Genomic DNA, 22,263 nt, shown 5'->3' on the forward strand with positions numbered 1-22,263 from the left:
TGCGGTAAATGATAATGAACGCAACTGGTCCATTGTTTGCCAAGGGATTTCATTTCGATTTTTCCCCCGCAGGATATACCGAATTTTCCCTCCCCTACAGATTTTCCCTCCCTTTCTCCCTTTTCCAATTAAAGACCCCAAAACTGCGGCAAAGGGTAAAAGTAAAGGTAAAGGTAAATAAAACTCTGTTTTACATTATCTACTCGATAATTAAGAGGGGGGTGAGCACAATAAATGTAATAAATCCCATTCGCCAAGGGTTCAAAATCAAGGATTTTAAAAATCAAATCAATTAGTACCGAGGTCAAGCTGTGGCAGGAGTTGGAAGATTAAATGTTAGGGTAAAGATTAAAAAAGAATTGGAGGGTAAAAAAATGCAATTAATCCTGTTTAGTTAAAGGTCAGGTATTGTTTTAAAAGTAAACTATCAAGGCCTCTTAGTAAGTTTCCATTACCTCTGCTAATTTTAGATTTTTTCTGAAAAGAACTCTTTGTGTATATTGATTACTTAAACTTTATTCAATTAGTATCCTTTAAATAGCTCTTTTGCTCCCCGCAGAGTTAACAAATTCAATTTTAAAGTGGGGTGGGTGGCCCAAATCCAAGATTTTGGGCTTAAATCGGAAACGGTGGCGGTCTTAAGTGCGATTAGGCAATTAAATATGAAACGAAACGAAAATGTATTTGGTTAGTCAGGTTGGTAGAGCTCTCCTTGCTCCTTGCCACTCCTTCCTTCCTGCGGTCCTGCCTGCCCGACTGCCTGCCTGTCGCTCTGTCAACACTTTGTTTGCCATCCTGGCATTATAATAATAATATATAAATATAATGGCAGTAAATTCCCGCTCGCCCAGGCGCCCAGCCTTTGTCAGTGCTGTCACTTTGGAGTTATTTTTCATTTCTGAGAGAGTTCCTGAAAAATTTCCTTTTTAAGACGCTTCTTTAGGCCTGTATTTTACTTCATATTCTTTTATATTATTTTGTATTTTGTTTTTATTAAAGAAAACTCTTGCAAACAAGAGACCTTATGAATGTATTTAATGGAATTTTCTATTATATTATTTAAGAGTATTTTATATTATTTTATTGTGTTGTATTGCTTTATATTATGCTATAATATTTCATATTTCTCTGATAACAAAATGCATAATAACCTTACATTTTAGAGCAATGAAAATCATATAACGTAACTCACCCTGTTATAATGGTTTAATTTTCATTTTCGGTAGTTTGTTACCATCTGTCACTAATAAATCCATGTAAAACAGCTCTTCCCAAAGAGTATCTGTAAGATAAAGTAAGATAAATTATACATAATACCTTTAAAGAGAATATTTTTGAATAAATTTACTAATCAATTCTTTCTTTGTTTAATAATTTAAAACAATTTTCCTTAAAATTAATTTCATTATTACATCCCAAATTAAATTTCGAATTTTCTTCTGTTTTTCCTACCGTCTTCAAAATTTTTTTTTGGGCTTTAGGCCAACACTGTTGGGCGCAAGGAGCAGCCATCTTGGCGCCTGTCTTATAACGGTAACCAAGTCAACTCAAGCTCTCTCTCTCTGTGTGTGTGAGCTACCGGAAGTGCGGCATATTTTCCGCTTAAAATGCCACAATGTGCTGCAGCTTGTGTGTGATGCTGCTTGAGCGGGAGAGGGATAAGGCAAGGATGCAGGACAAAGAGAAGTCATACATACAGAACATATATATGTATAAATATAAACATATATATGTATTTTTTTTATTATATTTCGCTTTATTGTCGACGACAACGGCAACGGCGTCTGTCATAAAACTCATGTGAACGGTGGCACACCTCGGTAATCCCGGACTTGCGGCAAAGTCGCAGCAATTAAATGCTTTAAATTAATGTTAAATGTTAAAGAAAAGTTACGGCGCCCAATAACCATATTCGGATATTGTCTGTGTCGCATTTAAACGTAGATTGTTGAGCATTCGTGACGTACTTATACTTGGATTTTGGATTTTATTTATTTGCCGAGAGTTTTTCTTTACTTTTTATACCCTTTCAGGGGTATTGTAATTTTATTCAGAAGCTTGTAACAATGTGAAGGAGTCATTTCCGACCCCATAAATGATATATATTCTTGATCAGCATGAACAGACGAATCTTTCTGGGCATAAAAAAGAGAATCAAATTTTAAACATTTTTTTTGCAATATTTTTTAAGTAGTTTTTTCTATCATTAACATTCTGAAAAATCGACGAAAATCGAAATAGCCTAAAAATGTATTTTAAGTATGCAGATTTATTAACCTATTAAAAACTAGAACAGAACAGTTTTCCGAATCGAAATTAATGCAATTTTGGCACAGTAGTGAGTTTTTTAAACATTGATTTGTTGAAAAAATTGTCATATAAAAATATCGAAATATGGACTAAAAACGGAATTCTAATTTTAGTCAGAAGCTCGAAACGAAGTGAAGGAGTAATTTCCGACCCCATAAATCATATAAATTATTGATCAGCATCAACAGGGGAATCTTTCTAGGCATAAAGAAGAGACCCAAATTGTTGAAATTTTTTTTCAATATTTCTTAGGCCGTTTTTTACATCAATAACATTCTGAAAAATCGACGAAAATTGAAATAGCCTAATAATGTATTTTGAGTATGCAGATTTATTAACCTATTAAAAACTAGAACAGAACAGCTTTCCGAATCGAAATAAATGCATTTTTGGCTTAGTAGTGAGTTTTTTAAACATTGATTTGTTGAAAAAATTGACATATAAAAATATCGAAATATGGACTAAAAACGGTATTTTAATTTTAGTCAGAAGCTCGAAACGAACTGAAGGAGTCATTTCCGACCCCATAAATCATATATATTCTTGATCAGCATCAACAGGGGAATCTTTCTAGGCAAAAAGAAGAGAACCAAATTTTTGAAATTTTTTTTCAATATTTTTTAGGCCGTTTTTTACATCATTAACATTCTGAAAAATCGATGAAAATTGAAATAGCCTAAAAATGTAATTTGAGTATGCAGATTTATTTACCTATTAAAAACTAAAACAGAACAGTTTTCCGAATCAAAATTAATGCAATTTTGGCTTAGTAATGAGTTTTTTAAACATTGACTTGTTGAAAAAATTGTCATTTAAAAATATCGACTAAAAACGGTATTTTAGTTTTAGTCAGAACCTCGAAGGAAAAGCTGATATATATTCTTGATCACCATGTTAGACGAATCTTTCTAGGCATAAAGGAGAGAAACAAAAAAAAAAAGGTGAATGTAAATTCTGTCCTTTCTGAAGGGTGCTGGTGCATAATTTACTAGAAACCTGCGAAATCATTTTGGCTGATTGAAGCCCACTTAAGCCGCGCCTGCAGCTTGTTATTTTCCAGGCTATTAGCACGGCCATCCTGGCATCCTGGCATCCTAGCTTCCTGGCATACCACTAGTCCACTTTGCTAATAAGCTTCGTCCTGGCTGTTATTTTCTCAAGTTGCTGCCAGAATTCCAGAGAGCCCCCTTGTCTGATTTCGGGCTACAACCCGAATGCCACAATTGCAGATAATCTTCCACAACAAACAAACAAAATAATAATAATGATAATAAAATAAAATGGAAAATAATCTGCATTGCTCTCAAGTTCTCAAGTACAAATTATTACAAGTGTCTTGATTATACCAGATTTTCAAGGAAATAATCTGCCTACAAATTATTACAAGTGTCTTGATTATACCAGATTTTCAAGGAAATAATCTGCCTAGGTAAAGGATTTTCCAGGAGCTTATTAGTTCAGAAAATTATTGAAATTTAATTGTAGTACTAAGAATTAATTATTATAATTTTAATTCAATTCGCAAGTAAATAAAATAAGTGCAGCAAGGAAAATTTATAATGGCTTATTTATATGTATGTAAATATATATATGGGTTTTTACTTTTATTCGCTTCAATTAGTATATATTTTTGATGCATTTATATATACTTATTTATATTTTTTATTGAAATACGACCACTTTATTAATTATATTTGTTACTCAAGCAGAAAAGCCTCTATCCCTTAATATTTGTTCAATGAAAAAGTTATAATTTCCCAAAAATATTTACACAAATAAAAAATATAAAATTTCTGTTATTTATATTGCATATATTAATTATTTTGAACATCAAAGTTGAAAAATTCGCTAGCGGTAATTGCATTTGTGTCAAAATCAATCAAAATTAGTTGGGATTAAATATTTGCAATTGGTTTGGTGGACATATTACCTCAAAATATGTGCCCAGAGTGTGGCAAATAAGTGCATCACACGGCGCAGGATAACGCAAAATGAGTGGGACAGAGAGAGATACAGAGAGAGACGGACAGAGAAGAGGGGAAGTACTGCAGGCAGGACACTCTGTGGTTATCTGCACTTGCGGATGGTCGGTTGGTTGGGTTTTTGCGAAAGTTTTGCTGGCAACTAACTTCGTTTAGCCTGAAAATGAAACTGTACAAATTGTTTACCAAATCCAATTAATTATGGCTCTACACTGCGCTCTCTCTCTCTCTCCACCTCCACCTCTTCTTGTTATTTTTGCTATTGTTTTTTGTTTTGTTTTTGTTTATGTTTTTGTCCTGGCCAGAGAGTGTCCAATTAGTGCTTTGTGATAAACATTGACCGTGGTTTTTCGCCGTGCCAGAAAGCAGAAAGGATGTGCAAAAAGGGGGCCATGGATGGGCCTAAAGGATGTTATTTTTCACTCATTTGTCGCTCATAATTGGCCCTTGCAGGCCATAGGCATTGCTAGTTACATGTCAATATATGCACAGGAAGTTGATAATCAAAGGCTTAAGGACATTAAGAGGGAAAAATAGACACATACTAATCCTTGCTCAACCTATCATAATTTCTAATAACTTTCTCTTGGAACAAGGATTTTTTCAAACAATAAATAATGGAGGCTGTGAACATTTGATCTCTTCTTTCGAGCATCTCTTTGTCAAATAGCATATTTCTTATAGAAATAAATATATCTCAATGTTAAATTATTATTATTTCAAATTTGTGGGTGGCAAGAGAAGCCATCGCACGAGTCCTTTGTCCTTGTCTTCCCTTTGATACTGCTACAATTGCCAGAGAAGGTTCTTCTAATTAGTGCATTCTCGTGCATATGTATGTATATACGATTTGTACTATATATAGTCATGTATAATTGCGGTTACATTAAACCGCTCTGTTCGGTGGGCTTTTGCTTTGATGCGGATACCCTTCTCTCTCCTTTAATTATCCTTAAAGGCGCCTAAGCAACTCAGCTGGACTGAACTTTGATTCGTCCTGACTCAATTACTCGTCCTGCCCAAGGAGCAGCCGGCCGCGACATTCGATTCCATTGTGCATTCGCGCGATGAGATGCACATGTTAATTCGATTTGTCCCTGGATTTGTCGAATCCATCAGGACATCGGTTCAGGGAAAGCTAGAGGAAAACATAACGAACTTTTGCGGCATTTCAATTTCCCAAAAAACAAGTTACACACTTTTACCGAAAAAATACCAGAAATGTATGGGAAAAACTTCTCGTTTTTACAGAGAAAAAATTGTAATCTATCTTTTGTATGAGATTTGATTTAGAAAGTATTTTTTGGAAGGGAAATTAAAGTAAAGAAAGTTAGGTCTCCTGTTTTCCCTTTTACAAATAGTATAATAATATAATAATACCCCTATTAGTTAGTGAATTTTTAATTTAAAATAAAGCTGACGAGCTGGAAATCGAAGCGTTAGAAATTAAATTCACATTATTCAGATGGTAGATTTAAAAGTTTTTAAAATTAAGTACAGTCAAATTTAGGGTTTAAGTTATAAGGATCAACTAATACACATAAATCTGAATCGATCGGGAGACGTCCCTCTCTCTCCATCTCTCTATCTCTGTCTCTCTATCTCTGTCTCTCTATCTCTGTCTCTCTATCTCTGACTCTCTATCTCTCTCTCCCTGTATTTCTTTCTCTGTCTCTTTTACTTTACCTACAAACATCAGCAAATAAGAGAAAGGGAAAGTTTCTCTCTGAGACTTTTTGAGAAAGCTTCTCATTTTCTCTCTTCCAATACAATTAACTGGAAATCCTATAAAAAAGGGACATCATATCTCCCTGGAATACATTTCTTTTTCAATTAACTCACAATCCACCCTCGCAGCTAGTGCGAAATGCGTAATTTTGTTGGAAATGCAAATGTGTAAATAAACACGAGGCCGACAGGACGAATGAACACAATAGACCGAAATTATGACTGTCAGAAGCAATCAGTGTGGGATATTATTTGATCAAATGCAGCACATATCTCATTAATTATTGACACAAATAATTGATGGAAGAATATTAATAATGAGTTCCAGCGTGGCAGAGAGAGGCTTGTGTCATCAAATTAGTTGCTGTTTTAATTAAAATTGCAAATGCCGAGGGCGCAAAAGCACAACAACAACAAAAAATTACTAATAAATAAATTGTAACCAGACAAGGACTGTGTGTGTTTTGTCAGCTCATTTATTTGAGCTATTACATTTTTTTCCCTATTACACAATTTAATAAAATTTAATGTTGAATTTAGGCATGCTCTGGGTTTTCAGTCATTGTTTGGCTTTCGTTTGAGTTTCTTCCCTAGTTTATTGTGTTGTGTATTTCCCTATTGATTTTTGCTCTTGAATTAAAATCAAATTTTGCTGTATTGTAAATTCGGAGTCCCTACAAGATGGCCCAGCGTCGCATTAATGTCTATGTGCCACCGATCAGCAGTTTCCCGGAACTCATACTGGGCGGCTATGCGCTGAAGGATCGCGTGCAGGTCCTGCCCCAAGGCCAGGGTCTTAGGGGCAAGCCCAAGTCCACGGAGCCCCGCGAGGAGCGGCAGTTGCAATATCTCTACGTCATCGATAGCCAAGGTCGCCTCCTGGAGCACATGCGTTACTCCGGCGATGACTATCGTGCCGCCCTCAGGGAGGCCTTCGCCTCGGATGCCTTGTCCACCAAGACTGCTCCAAACCCGCACTCTAAATCGAATCTCAACTCGAACCCAATACTATACAAGTCTTAGTTACAGTTCCAGCTTGAGTCCCAGAAGTTGCAATGATCACAGAAGGAATGTTGAGGAAGAATTTTTAAATGAAATTAATCAGTAATAAAAAATTTAGTCTAAAACTGGATATTATAATAGTTAAAAACTATTTTTTAAGTTATATATTTGGAGAATTTAACAACAAATTCTATTGTGAACAGCAAGTAAAGGAACAAGACTTTAAATGATTATGTTTGCTGAGCTAAAAAAGAGGAAAGGGTTATATCAATCCATAAATATATATGCAGCTTATAAAGGAAATATACCCTAAGGTAATCTTTTTATTCGATTGAAGATTCTATTAGACTTTCTGCCACATTTTACGCCCTAAAATTATTTTATGTTGCTCTGTTTTAATAAAATCCACTATTTATTTTCTTTTGCACATTTAAGAGCATTATTTTCAACCAATACAGGAGATAATGGTATTGGCACTGGTTTTATTTACTTGTTGCTTTCAATTTGCGAAACAGCAACAAATATTTTTTGTTTTTTTTTATGTTTAATACCCTTACAGGGGTATTTTAATTTTAGTCAGAGGCTTCAAGCCCTGTGAAAGAGTCATTTCCGACCCTATCAATCATATATATTCTTGAGCAGCATCAACAGAGGAATCTTTCTGGACATTTAGTAAAGAAACAACATTTTTGAAAATTTTTTTCGAAATTTTATAAGGGGTTACATCGTTAAAATTGTCAAAAATTGATAAAAATTCCAATTTTTAAATTGAGTATGCAGATTTATTAATGTGATAAAAACTAGTATAGAGCCGCTTTCCGAATTAAATTTAATGCAATTTTGCCCTAGTTATGAATTTGTTAAGTTTTGATTTGTCCCAAAAATTGGGTTAAAAAAAATCTCGATAAATATTGATTCAAAGAATGCGAAGATCAACTTGCCATACGATCCTACAAATCAATTACAAACTGCAAGGGCATATAACTTTCGGCTTTCCAAAGCTAATTTCTTTTCTTGTTTTGTACAGAAAGCAAAAATTGTAAAGGGAAAACCGAACTACATTTGCATGGGCATATGTTTTGCCTTTAAAATGTATTTGCATCCCGCATGTGCATCTGCATCTATTACGGATATATTATATCCTGCAGCCTGTATCCTGTGGCCTGTTGCCTTTATATATATATATCTATATAGATAAATATATTGCCCGAGTAACTGCAGTGCATAATGGGTTTTGGCGGACGGTTTTTATGACCCCAGAGCAGATTTTAATGCATTTACCATGATTCGCCCTTAAATATATGGCTGTCTTATTTGCTAAGGGACCAAGAACCAACAAAGGAAGGGAAAGGAATAAAATTTCAAGGGTATGCAGGTGCTTTCCTGTGGTTTGTGGAATATTTTCCTAATCAAATCACGGAATGTACCTTTTGATGCGATTTAAAATTTAAATTTATACATGTTTACTACCTAAAATGTTGATTTTTCCATTCACCCCTCTCTTTTTTTTAAGGGTATTTATTATCCCACTTTTTTTTCTGCAACATCCTTACAACCCATCCGGCATCCCGCATCCCGAATCCCACATCCCACATCCACCTATCAACCTATCAAGTGTTGTGTAACCTATCCAATTAGGCGGCAAAACTGGACCGTTTCCAGTTCAGTTGGCTCAGGTGTTTACGTGGCTCGTTTCCCGATTCAACACATGCGGCAAATAATTGGCTGTCATGGCAATGGGAATGCCTCATGGATTTCCCGATGCATTCCCTTACTTTTCATTCCCATTTCCACTCCTATTCCTATTCCCACTCCTACTTCCATTTCCATTCCCTTTACCTAGTCCTTTACCATTTTATTTAGTGACCCTCCAAGGGGACACACACTTTGACCTGTTGCCATGACGCGGGCATACATAAAATTGAACATAATACCCCTTGGTATCCAGAGCGGATGCAGAAAGTCGTAAAATTATGGCCAACGGGTCGGATGCGTAACGCGAGTTGCAAACTGCAGTCCAAGGTTAAGGGATGCTACCACAGATGGCTAACATCCTTCTAATTGAGCCGACACGAAAATTATGGCTTAATTAGTTCGCAATTACGGCATCTTTTTACTATAGTTGCATTTCTTGAGTTGTTCAGGGAAAATGTAAATAAATTATATGGAAATATAACATAATTCAAGTACAATTATTTAAAGTGGTTCATTGAGTAAATGAGAGAGTGATTTAACTAAAATTTAAAATTAATAAACTGGGCTCTTTGGTATATTATTTTTTATAAATATTGCTAGGCTGTTCAAAGCTAATAAAATTGTGTTCTCTGACTTTAAAACTAAAAAAAAAACTCGAATTTGTATATCTATTGTACAAAAATATATATTAAAGGTAAGAATAATAAGCCCATCGAGGGAAAAACCGCAGAATATATTTTTAAAAACAAAACAATATCATATAGCAAATATTGTAACTTTTGACATATGAATAATGTTTTAATATATCAATTTCTTGGTGGCATCCTTATAATAAGAACGTCGAAGGGGGAAACAGCAGAATAATATATATTGAAAAAAGCACAATAATATATATAGAAAATATTGTAACTTTTTATATATGACTAATGTTTTAATATATCGATTTTTTGGTGGCATCCTTATAATAAATGCAAATTATTTGTAAGCGCAGACAAACTTTACTTCAATAGAAAGCAAAGAAAACTTGAAAGAGTACACCAAATTAAAATTAAATCAAATAAATAATGAAATTAAATTTTAATTATATATTCATTTAAGCACCTACAACTTTCTATCAAAATTATGACTAGTTTTTAAAATTTTCTTACAGAACGATGCCTCCAAAAAACCAAAGACTTTCTTGCTGAGATTCGGCAATTGCCCCGCCGAAAATCCACCACCGATCCGCTGAATGCGATGGACCAATCCCGATGGAGACGAGACCCCTCCGTCGCTATTTCAATGGCTTCGTGTCTGGGGCATGCGCTGAATGTCCCCACAACGATGCGAAACGAATGGTGTCCTTGGTGGTTCGGGGCCTTGCTCCTGGCTCCTGTGGCCCAAGGCTAACCTGTTGACCAAATGCATATTGCGCATACGCCCCGTAAGGCGCTCGAGTCCAACAGGTAAGCCGCTGGCGTAGGCGTTGCAGCATCAGCCCCCCATCCCCACCCCTCCCCGAGTGCATCGCATCCTTCATCCTCCTAAAAAGGACTCCCCGTCTGCCGCTTGTTGAATCGCTCGCCAATCGAAATGATCAGACATCCGACCTCCGCCGACTCAATGGAAGCATGCAACAGCCTTCGATTGAGTTTATTCAGCGATTTTGATGGGGCCTAATATATATATATGCATAATTTATGCTAATGCTACATTTATACTTGATGAAAATATATATTTTATCCTATAACGCTTATTAAAATATAACCTAAATATATAAAATGTAATAACTTATGGCAAATTTAATTTTAAAAGCAATTTTAAACTATAAAAGTCGAAGTTTAAATACCCTTGCAATTTTGATTGATCATAACTAAGCCAAAAATTCATTAATTTCAATTCGGAAAGCTGTTCCGTGTTAGTTTTTGTAAGGTTAAGAAATCTGCATACTCAATTTAAAATGTACAAAATATGATATTTTTATCATATTTTAAAAATTTTAACGATATAAAATTTAAAAAAAAAATTACCAAAATTTTATTTCTTTACTAAATGCCCAGAAAGATTCCACTGATGATGCTGATCAAGAATATGTATGGTTTATGGGGTCGGAAATGACTCCTTCACGGTTTTTTAAGCTTCTGACTAAAATTAGAAGACCATTTTTTAACTGATATTTATAAACATATTTTTCCAGAAATTGAAGTTTTGATCTCATAACTCAGCCAAAAAAGCATTAAATATAATTCGGAAAGATGTTCTATGTTAGTTTTTTTATAGTTAATAAATCTGCAGGCTCAATTAAAAATGTTAAAAAATTAAATTTTTTATCAATTTTTGAACATTTTAATGATGTAACCCCTTAAAAAATTTCAAAAATGTTAAAAAATTAAATTTTTTTTTTACATGGCTAAATCGATTCGGCTGTTGATGCTGATCAAGAATATATATGGTTTATAGGGTCGGAAATGACTCCTTCACTTTGTTACAAGCTCCTAACTAGAGTAAGAATACAATTTTTTAACAGATATTTATCTATATATTTATATGCAAATATTTTCGACAAATCGATGTTTAAAAATCTCATAACTTAGCCAAAAATGCGCTAATTTTAATTCGGAAAGCTGCCCTGTGCTAGTTTTTATTAGTTTAATAAATTTGCATACTCCATTTAAAATGTTAAAAATTAAAAATTTTTATCAACTTTCGGCAATTTTAACGATGTAACCCCTTATAAAATTTTCAAATTTTTTAAAAAATTAAATAATAGCTAAATCGTTCCGGCTGTTGATGCTGATCAAGAATATATATGATTTGTAGGGTCGGAAATAACTTCTTCACTGGTTTTGTGCTATCTTGCTCCCGATATATTTCCTTAAATCCCTATTAACTGATAAAATTTAACGATCCTTTCGATATGATATTGATGGTATCGAACTTTTTCATGCTTTTTTCTCTGCCACATTAACCAGAAGCAACAGCGTGTTCATGTGCCCCTCCAGTCAGCGATTCAGCGAGAGCTGAGCTGAGCGACTTCCCCTCAAAACGAATACGAATACGAAACGAATACTCATACTCGGACTTGGACTCATATTCAGTACTCGTACTCGGCACAGAGCCACCCCCGGAGACCGAGCAACACCTGGTGCTGGCCACGTAAGCCTGTTGCTGCTGTCTTCGCAGCAGCTGCTGCTGTTGCTGTTGCTGTTGCTGCTGCTGCGACTGTTGCTGCGTCGTCATGGTCGTCGTTACAGTTACACACTTTCCACTTGTTGTGCCTGTGGGTGGGTGCTGCTGGGGGGTAGGTGTGTGTGTGTGTGTGCGAGCTGTGGGTGTGGGGTGTGGATGATGTCCTTCGGGCGTAAGGACGAGCAACGAAAGCGAGCAACACGAGGTGTCCTCGTCAGTCGGCCAGCGGCAGAGCAACAGATGCTGTTCAACATCCAAGCCCAACGGTTGTGCCACTCGCAAAACAGCAACAAGGAGCCACAGCAAGGAGCAACAGGAGAGGACACAAGCATCCACCAAGCAACCGAGGGGCGAAAGTAGAATCAGAATCAGAAACAGAAAACGAAACTGTAATCTCATCCATGCAACAAGTCAAGACAATATTCATTTTTTTAAAAGTGCCAAAGATCAGTGTTTGTGTCACAGAAATGTGTACTTGTATTTATTTTATTGTGTGTTAAACAAAAAAAAATATACAAAAATGCAATAGTTATCAAAGAAGTCACACTTGAACTACCTGAACCTGAACCTGAACCCAAACCTGAACCTAAATCTGAAGCTAAACCTGAACCTGAGCCCTAAACAGCCGCCAAACAGTACAACAGACATAGAAAGCCTTGAAAAGCCAAATAAATACCTGATACGATCCTGAAAGGAGGCGGAACGAACCAGGACCTGCAAAGCAACAGATGCTTTATACTATATACATTTATATCATCAGCTAATATCGGCTAAATGCCCAAAGTAAAGACAAAATCAGAAAGCAAAGAAAGCTAAACAGCAAAAGGAAAAAATCAACTTTACACAACACAATCAACATGTGAGTACTAAATTTGCATATTTTCTTAAATATATACATTTTTTAATTTTCTTATTATTTTTTATTCTTATTTTAATTTGATTTAAAAATAATTTCGATTTAATGCACTAATAATAATGGTTCTCCACTGGCCTTTCCATAAATGCCAAATCAATTTAACCGAAATTGTTGCCATTTAATGTTTTCAGTTTCGGCCTCAATTGTCGAGCAATTGTTATGCAAATTGCAGAATGCCCCAAAGTGCATTAAATAAATTGCATAGCATTTCCCCCCCCCATTTAGTTGGTATTTAGTACATATTTATTTACCATTAAGTTGAAGGACTTTATGCCGCATTTAATTACGTATGTATTGTTGCCACACAAGTCACACGCGCTCATCAGGCTGTTTGTAAATCAACAAATAAACAAACCATCGTGAGGGTTTTCCCTTAAAAAATATCCACCATAATTAAGCAAAAACTATTCATTTCACTTGAATTCAAGGGAATCTCATTTTTAATTGATTAAAAGTTTGCTTTAGGGCCTACTTCATTTTCAAACTCCCCTTGCGATTTTTACTTCAAAGACAACGTTAACTTTCAATTCTCTGGAGCTTCGCAGAAAAAACAGAAAAACATTATTTTCCGCTTTAATGCTGGCAAACTCACTTTCACCCAGTAAATCCAATCAAAATTCTGTGAAAATTCGTCTGGCTTGGGAAAACCCAGTCGCGTTGGACGTCGGAGTTTGTTTTCAAATGGGAAAACAACTTGGCAACTCATCGGAAACGGAAACACGCCTCTATCGTCATTTCGTTGAAATAGTTTCAACTTGTTCGCGAAGTTCAGTCTGAGTTCTGAGTCGAGGTTCGTCCTCTTTAGTTTGAGTCTAAGTGAGTGTCTCAGTAGCAGTCTGAGTTAGAGTTTGAGTCTCAGTCTGAGTCTCACTTTCACTTTTAGTTTTTTATTGCCTGGCCTCTTCCCACTTGTCGTTTGTTATTTGTTGGTTTCTCTCTTGTGCCTCGATTGTTTGCCACCTACGCCCAGGTAAGTACAATTTAAATGACAAGTTTTTTATTAGTTGTCCGGGGTTCTTTAGAAACTTTATGTCCTGTGACAATTAAGAAGAGATAGTATATACTATAAAGAGCTTAACTTGGTTGTTAATTTGTTTTACTAAAAGGGTAAATAATAATTTAAAGGAAAGATTTCTTACTAATACAGAATTTTAACTATTTGAAAGCAATTAGGATTTAATTATTCAAAAGCTTTAAAGATTTGTGCGATCTATATTTTATTTGTTTTGTTATTAATAGAAAATAATTCTATATACTTTAATATTAACTAAAAACCTACATTTTTAAAATAAAAATAAATAATAATAATAATACAACAAATATAATAATTATACTGCAAACCAGCTTAAAATTAAATAGGTCAGAGATCTCAGTACTTTCACCTATAAATAATCTATTTATATAAATACTTTACCCAAAACTAACCTCTTTATATAAATAGTTATTAAACTACAACAAAAGCTAGTAATATTATTAAAGAATATTTTAAAGCACAAACTAACTAAACCACAAGTACATTTATACTTTCAATCAATTAGCTGATTGATGCCCAAAAATATGATGACTCCTGATTAAAGTCTAGCACTTGGTATCTCTGATTCCGAAAGGTGTCTGAATGGCCTGCTTTCAGGCGCTGAAACCAATTGTTCAAAACTTTACGTGTGTGTGTGTGTGTGTGTTGCTTGGGGTATTGTAGTTGTGGCACAGTGCCACCATTAACCCCCTGCCAGTGCCCCTGCAGCAGCATTAACCCGCAACGGGGGCATTGTTCCTGGACCTCCCCCACAGAAATGAGCATTTATTTTTAGAGCCTGTTTACACAGACACATAGAGGCACACAATGATTGAATCGACTGGGAATGCCTGCATGTGTGTGTGGGAGTGTGTGTGTGGGAGTGTGTGTGTGGGAGTGAGTGTGTGGGTGTGTGAGGAGGTCCAGCTCAAAGGTGGAGCACCCCAGGTAGAGGTAGAGGGTTAAGGGGCATGGGGCACGGGGGCGTTCGACAATCATTTGTAAAATCAGAGACATTAGGCTCCATGGCTGCCAATGCTATCATACACTGTTCGCAAATTTTTCACAATAATAATTTGTAATAAATTAATTTTTGGGAAATTGTATTATTGCCATGAACTATGGTCCTGAAAAGGGTACAACTTTTTTGTGGAATTGAGGAGGAGGTACTTTAAACAAAGGAAAAATCAGGTGGTAAAGCTGTTTCTTATTCTCAGAAGAGAAATAAGAAAATAGTTACTTTCCAAAAATGAATACACAAATATATTCGATGCATTACTGCATTAGCCAAATCAAAGATTTATCGAGTGTACAAACTCGGTTACTTGCATTCTAAAATGTAACATTATTTCCCAAAGAGAATTATCTTACACGAGTAGCAGTAGTTATTGCTCGCTAACCACATCCTAAATTGAGGATGCAATGCCTAAGGTCATGCATCTTAGAAATGGATTTCCACATGAATTCATTTACAAGTTCAATATATATATTTAAATAAATATATTTATTTTTATATATTGAATTTCTCTCAATCTGTAAAACACTTGTAACAGTGTAGACCGTGTGTGTGCCTTAGGAGCCCTCTCTGCCTGCGCTCATTAGTAGCACATTTACCGAGTACGTGATTTAGCTGCAAATGTGCAAAAGGACCAAAGGACCCAGGGACTGACTGGCTGGCCCTAGCATAATGATAACTGTTGCTGGTTGCTTGTTATAGCACACCACCCCGATTCCCGATCCCCGATTCCTATATCCCATATCTCATATCCCATATCTCATATCCCATATCCCATATCCTATATGCTTATATATAGGGACTGCTTCGTCGACACATGTGTCAACATAGACTTGAGGGAATTTTGTATTTCGCATTTGGTAGTATTTGCATTCTGTCGCCAGGATGCATTTGTAGGTGAAAAACGGAAACGGAAGGGGGCGACGAGGCACAGATAAACGGAAGTGGCCAGCACACACACACACAAACTTCTGACAATATTCCAACACTAGTACCATCCTCTTCACCTTCACTTTATTTGGATTAAAGTACTCAAAAATAAACGCAATTACATTTAAATTAAAATATATAAATTCAGACTCGTCCCTCTTCATTTTTAATCTAAATATTTTTGCTTTTTCAGCTTTTGAAAGCTTGTCTAGGTAATAAAATGTTTGCAGTCACTGTCCGAAACCCAAAAAAGGGAAAGAGAAACAGAACCAAAAAAAATAAGAGGAGAGATTCCATTTTATTGTGTCCTGAATGACAGTATCTTTTTTTGGGTGGCATTCCTTGTCTGCCAGTTAACTTCCATTGCTAAGTGGCAAGGAGCCACTTCTTGTTGAGAATGAACAGAAGTGGCACACAAACTGATCAATGGCTGTTTCACTTCCGGCACATGGCCAGGTTTCCGGTTAGAGAGTGAGATAGAGAGTTAGTGTAGCGATAAGTTGATTTACACCGTCCCTTTCCTTCCTTTATCCTGACTTGAAAACTGAAACTGGAAAAATATATACTCTACGCTCTCCCTCCTCTTACACACACACTTATGGTTCAATGAAAATGTTCACTCAATTACGCTTTAAGACTTAATTCACCAAATTGAAGCGAATGTCGTTAACGGAAGTGGGCCAGTCTCTCACCCACAGGACACAGACACAGACACAAACTAAACAAACACGAACACGAGGCACACACAGACGCACAGGCGCCTCCATCATTGTCATATATTCTTTATCATGGCTTCCTGATGCTCTCTTCTTTCCTCCCTCCTGCCTCGTCCTGGGAGTGCGTGTGTGTGTGTGTGTGTGTATTTTCGCTATGCCTTGTTGTGGCTTTCGCTTGTCCACGGGAGCGTCAACAAGCGCTTTCAGGTGAAAGCAATGCCATACAAAAAATGAGACAGGTAAAAAAGACAGGGAACAAGCAAAGAAATCAGCTTCAAGTTTCACTGAAAATTGTATACCCTTAATATATCTATAAATATGTTTTATAAAACATTATTTAAACTAAATATACATAGGTATATATTTATTCGGTTTATAAAAAGAGAAAGTGTATATAAGCAGACAGCTAATCGAGTAGAGGAAAACCATGCCACAAACTAATTATGGTTAATTGTGTATCAGTTTTGTGGTTTACCACCAAATACACATATCAATTTCAATGACATCAATTCCAATCCGCATTTCAATCAAAAGCCAAGCATTTATAGTATCTTCAAATAAAGAAAAAGAGGTGAATAAATTCAAATGACATATGATTTCTACTGTAATATAGAGAAATTTAAGCTTAAAAGCTTGCTTGAAATATTAATTTTTTATGTTACAACTCTCTGCGGTTCGGTTCCGCTTCCAAAATATCGCTTTAATCTCTTAGAAGTTTTGCAACCGAAGCACGACGGGCACTTATGTTTCATTCAACAGCTTGGGGGGAACTGCCAGGACTACATGCAACTTGGGGGTAGGTGGAATTCGCAGTAATGCACCTCCGACCGAGTCCTGCATAATACATAATACACATCCATGTATGGTGCAGCACTTACAAGTTATTATGGCCCCAGGGGGACTCCCCACACACACACACGCTGGCAAGGACAATGTCCAGTGGCAACAACAATGGCTTACCGCTTCGATTTGCAAATACAAAGACTAAAACTGAGACCAAGACTGAGTCTGAGACTGAGAGACCATTGAGGGACTTACTTGTAAGTAAGTTATGATCTGGATTTAGATTAGAAATGGTATTAGTATCCCAGAGAAACCCAGACAACCACAAGCCTAAGCAACAATAGGCAGAGGGGATAGGAAAATACAACATATTTAGTGTCACAATTCAAACAGAGACTGGCTTTTAATTCAATTTCAATTAATATATTTTAAACCCTCAATCAATTAAATTTCCGAGGTTAATTATAAGCCAAAAATCACTTGGCAAAAAGTTCTCTTTCCCATCTAATTTTGTAGGTGATTGAAATGGCATTGTTTTCTTTCAATTCGATCCCGCCACTTGAGTCGTTTGAATAGACTTTGATTTGAAATGTGATTGACAAGCCTCGTTTGCTGTTTTGGTAATTTCATTTACATTTACATTCCCATCGGAGTGTGTAAAATCGAAGGCGGAAAAGCCGCCGTTATAAATAAATAAATAAAATAAGGAAATAAATGGCGCTAGGAGGGGAAGCAGTGTAAAAGCCCAACAAGCTGGCAATCCATCAAGCAACCCCCTTGAAAAACTCTGCTGGAAAATGCACTCAAGTGTTACAATCCTATCGATTTGATGCTGAAAATAAACATTACGCCAAGCTACACCTGTCTCGCGGGTTACTCTGTGTGTGTGTGTGTGTGTTTGTGTGGGTTAAGCCTGGCCAATATGGGTTAAGCACGCGAATACATAAATTTCTGTGTAAAAGATGGGACAATTTCCATCAGTTTTCCAATAGAAATTAATGAAAAAAATCTTCGTAATTTAAAGAAACAATTAAATTTCTTGGTTAACATTGCCACAATATTTAATTGCTGTGGAAATGGCATCCGTCCCTGAATTGTCCACTTGAGGTCAACGCAGAGAGCAAGGCACAAAGAGTGACAGAAGCCACCCAGAAAACCGCAACACCCATCACCCACCACCCATCAGCTAGCATTTTCCACCCAGCGAAAGCAGGTGGTCTTCGCACACACAAAAGGTGTATTCAAGTGTGCCGCATAGAATTCACTGGCTGAATGCATGTCAAGAATTGTAAAGGCTTTTTCCCAATGTCACACCTCCTCCGCACACCACCGCACACACCTCCTGCACACACCTGTACCTCAAGGTCATTGCGTCCTCATCAATGGCAGCTTAATAATAATACTGACGGCAATGCCAGCGATGACAGGACCTGCGCCAAGGCTAATTACGTATGGTAAGCTGCAAGCTGGCTGTTGTCCATCCAAGGACTCGCCTTGGCTTCCTTACGCTCCCTTCGATCCATCAATCATCAATCTTTTCCATCATATATGTATATAGATATAAGATAGATTTAATACTCTGGGCTTGACCATATGGCACTTGTCAATGAAAGCTTATTGCTAAAATAACATGAGTTGTTGCAACTAGTGCTTGAATAAACATTCAATAATAGGAATTATTAATTATAATTATTATTATTATTATTTTATGACACTGACAATTTTAAAGTGTACTCAAGCATAGAGTCATAACGAAAAAATTGTATTCATATTTCAATTTAGAATAGAATTGTGACACTTGCATTTTTATACCCTTGAAAGGTATTATGATTTCAGTCAGAAGCATAAAACAAAGTGAAGAAGTCATTTCCGACCCCATAAATCATATATATTCTTGATCAGCATAAACAGACAAATCTTTCTAGCCATAAAAGAGAGAAACAAAATTAAAAAAAAATTTTTCTATATTTTTTAAGCCGTTTTTTTCATCATTAACATTCTGAAAAATCGATGAAAATTGAAGTAGCCTAAAAATGTAATTTGAGTATGCAGATTTATTAACCTATTAAAAACTAGAACAGAACAGCTTTCCGAATTTAAATTAATCGCTTTTTGGCTTAGTAGTGACTTTCTTAAAATTGATTTGTTGAAAAAATCCTCATATAAAAATATCGAAATATGAACTAAAAAACGGTATTCTAATTTTAGTCAGAAGCTCGAAACAAAGTGAAGGAGTCAATTCCGACCCCATAAATCATATATATTCTTGATCAGCATCAACAGACGAATCTTTCTAGGCATAAAGGAGAGAACCAAATTTTTAAAATTTTTTTTCAATATTTTTTAGTCCGTTTTTTACATCATTAACATTCTGAAAAATCGACGAAATTTTAAATACCCTAAAAATGCAATTTAAGTATGCAGATTTATTAACCTATTCAGAATTAGAACAGAACAGCTTTCCGAATCGAAATTAATGCAATCTTGGCTTAGTTATAAGATTTTGAAACTTAGATTTTGTCTTAAAAATTGTCACAAAAAAAAAAAAAATACAGATTTTTTCAATCGAGAGTGCGAATTCAGATTAGATCCTATAATTAAATTGCAAACTCCAAGGGTATATAAACTTTGACTTACGAAAGTTAGTTTCCTTTCCTTGAAAACAGAGCGTCATCATACTTCCTTTTTTACCATTTAACATTTTAAAATACAAATTGTTTGAAAATGGCCAAAGTAAAAGCTTAAACAATCACAATTTTAACAAGCCAAAGGATCTAGCAATTTCAAATGGAATTATATATGTTTTATATGAAATTTATGAAAAAATATTTGATAACCTCAACTCATACTTGAAGAGGATTGCTAAGAATGCATACCGAAAGTCCAGACTGAACACTATGCAAGCTTATTTGAATTAATCCTTTTCCTGGGGAATTCATTCGGAAAGGAGAAATAAAAACATGAGAAAATTCAGCACACACACTCAGATATTTGTGTGTGTTCTTGACTCTCAATGTTAATTTAGTTGCTGTTGCTGGCACTTGAGATAATTACAAAACGGAGACGAAACAGCTGCCATTCCACCATCATCATCATTCTCATCATCATCATAAGGGGGCAAAGAGCAAGGCACAAGGCACAAGGCTCACATGTCAAACAGTGAAACACACATCTCATTTTATGTTTGCGAATGTGCGGTCGAGCTCTGGGAAATGTGGATACATACATATATGGTTATGGGTATGGGTATGGGTATAACTCCTCGGAATCTGTGTCCACGTTTGAATGCTATGGGTAACCCATTGCCATTTGCTTCGCTTTTCCGCCTTTTCCCCCTCTCCCACAATGCATACTGAGGTGAGGAAAAGCCGCTTAGCACACCGTTTACCTAGGATTTCCACCAAAAGCAATCCCTAGAAATTAATTTGTATTTAAATTTTAGTTGCTAATTAATATATAATAACAAAAATTAAGGCTGCTAGATTGTATACCATAAAAACAAAACTGAAGAAATGCTGACCTTTATATGGAAATTTTCCCTGAATTTCCAGCCTCCTCTGAACTCTCATATAATTGAATTTTCACCACATTTTTGTAATTCCCTTAATTTATGGTATATTTTATTTATTTATATATATTTTATGCATTTTTTGTTTTTGACCACCCAGCAGGAATTCAAGGTATTTCGCTAACGAGAGGTTGTGCCGTTCTTTTCTGGGTAATCGATGGCACGCATTTTCCTTTATTTTTTTTTCTGTATTATATCTTTATGAATTCGCGGCATGCAACTCTGGGCGGTAGGGGGAGGGGTCAGTTTTGGGCCTTCAACTTTTCAACTGAGAGAAAGAGAGAGGGGGAGAGGGCTCGGGGCAGAAATGCCGCAAAATGCAAAATGCCAATCTGACGACGAAATATTTCCATCGTCCTCCAATGGCCACATGTAGCGATGGCGACCTCGACTTTTGTGACAAAATATTTTGATTTCAACAATTTTCCGAGGGGTTTTTTTCCTGATATTTATTTTTTCCTGGCCAGCTTTTATATAGATTTAACGACTTTTATTTCGATCCGTAGTAATAAGGAAATTATTTGTGTATCGTTTTCACAGATGAATTCAATTACATTTTAAACGTATTTATTTGAGCATTGCCAGATTTATTTTTCGCTTGTTTAGCTTTGAAAATCAATTTGTTTTGAATATTTACTTTTCGTTTAAATAGATAGAGAGTAAGAGATAAGTAGAGGAACTTTTTTGAACAGTTCTTCAAGAAAACCTTAAGTAATACACTCCTTTTCAAGTTAAAGAATCAATATTAAAGAAGTATAAAAACTAAATAAAGAGCTTGAATACTTGAATATATAAATTAGACATAAAATATTGCTAATAATTTAAAACTAGACCACATTAGCTAGAAAATGAAAGCCCTATGTTATATTTTCAAGTACAATACGTTCATATTCAAGCAATCAATTTCACTTTTATTGCATATCCGATTGCAACATTGGTTTTCCAATGCCCAAAAATGGCAGGGACATGGAATTGGGGGGAGGCACTTTATTTCTCGTTATCATTGCCATTCGATCCTGGGCCCCAAAAACCACCTCGACATCACTTTATATTGCTGTCACAATTCCTGCTCTGGGTCCTGCTCCTGCCATGGCAATGTTATGCAAATATCAAAAGCCACTCATGTTGGGGCAAGGCCAGAAAAGAACAGCAGCGGCATCCAATAAAAACCGAAAAACCCGAAATATGTAGCCTGAAAACCTGAATCTGAAGCTGAAGCTGATGCTGATGCTGAACCTGTAGCTGGAACTGAAACTGAAACTGAAACTGAAACAGAAACAGAAACAGCAACTCAAACTGTTGCTGAAAGTTGAAGAGCCAGTTGTAGTTCACTTTTTCGGGGATCCATCAATGCCGCCTGCATGTTTGCGAATCGGCCGCAGGCGTCTGGATATGACATGAATGAAATAGGATTTTCTTCCATATCCAATAACCAATA

General features: G+C 35.8%; 2 protein-coding genes and 2 long non-coding RNA genes across 10 annotated transcripts in view; 3 read left to right on the forward strand and 1 right to left on the reverse strand.

Annotated features, from left to right (window-relative positions):
• The window catches only part of LOC110183508 (uncharacterized), a 58,425-nt gene extending 46,019 nt beyond the window's left edge, over positions 1-12,406 (forward strand). Inside the window, exons 3-4 of one of the 2 annotated variants that reach the window (XR_015270481.1) lie at positions 9,868-10,162; positions 11,669-12,406. This is a non-coding gene — a long non-coding RNA (uncharacterized LOC110183508). Of the gene's footprint in view, positions 1-9,867; positions 10,163-11,668 lie in introns of those variants that run through there. The other variant, XR_015270482.1, reaches the window with a different exon arrangement.
• Positions 969-22,263, reverse strand: part of LOC147644457 (uncharacterized) — a 97,972-nt gene continuing 76,677 nt past the window's right edge. For both annotated transcript variants that reach the window (XR_015270483.1, XR_015270484.1), the window contains exon 3: positions 969-1,282. This is a non-coding gene — a long non-coding RNA (uncharacterized LOC147644457). The remainder of the gene's footprint in view (positions 1,283-22,263) is intronic.
• LOC110183507 (uncharacterized) lies at positions 6,571-7,152 on the forward strand. The gene has a single exon (XM_020951792.2). It carries the CDS (start codon positions 6,702-6,704, stop codon positions 7,041-7,043), a length of 342 nt encoding a protein of 113 aa, XP_020807451.1. The 5' UTR covers positions 6,571-6,701; the 3' UTR covers positions 7,044-7,152.
• Positions 12,121-22,263, forward strand: part of rsh (Rap GTPase activating protein radish) — a 100,797-nt gene continuing 90,654 nt past the window's right edge. For 3 of the 5 annotated variants that reach the window (XM_086827578.1, XM_086827579.1, XM_086827580.1), the window contains exon 1: positions 12,121-12,744. In XM_086827578.1, the coding sequence (XP_086683704.1) occupies positions 12,743-12,744 (2 nt within the window). In that variant the 5' untranslated portion in view covers positions 12,121-12,742. The remainder of the gene's footprint in view (positions 12,745-22,263) is intronic. The other 2 variants (XM_086827575.1, XM_086827576.1) reach the window with 1 other exon arrangement.

Source organism: Drosophila serrata, unplaced genomic scaffold (genome assembly GCF_035046125.1).
Source record: "Drosophila serrata isolate PLE 108 unplaced genomic scaffold, ASM3504612v1 contig_176, whole genome shotgun sequence".
NCBI lineage: Eukaryota > Metazoa > Arthropoda > Insecta > Diptera > Drosophilidae > Drosophila > Drosophila serrata.

Bases quoted from the DNA above. Each gene is read 5' to 3' on its own strand.
- LOC110183507 (XM_020951792.2), top strand. From the start codon at position 6,702: ATGGCCCAGCGTCGCATTAATGTCTATGTGCCACCGATCAGCAGTTTC.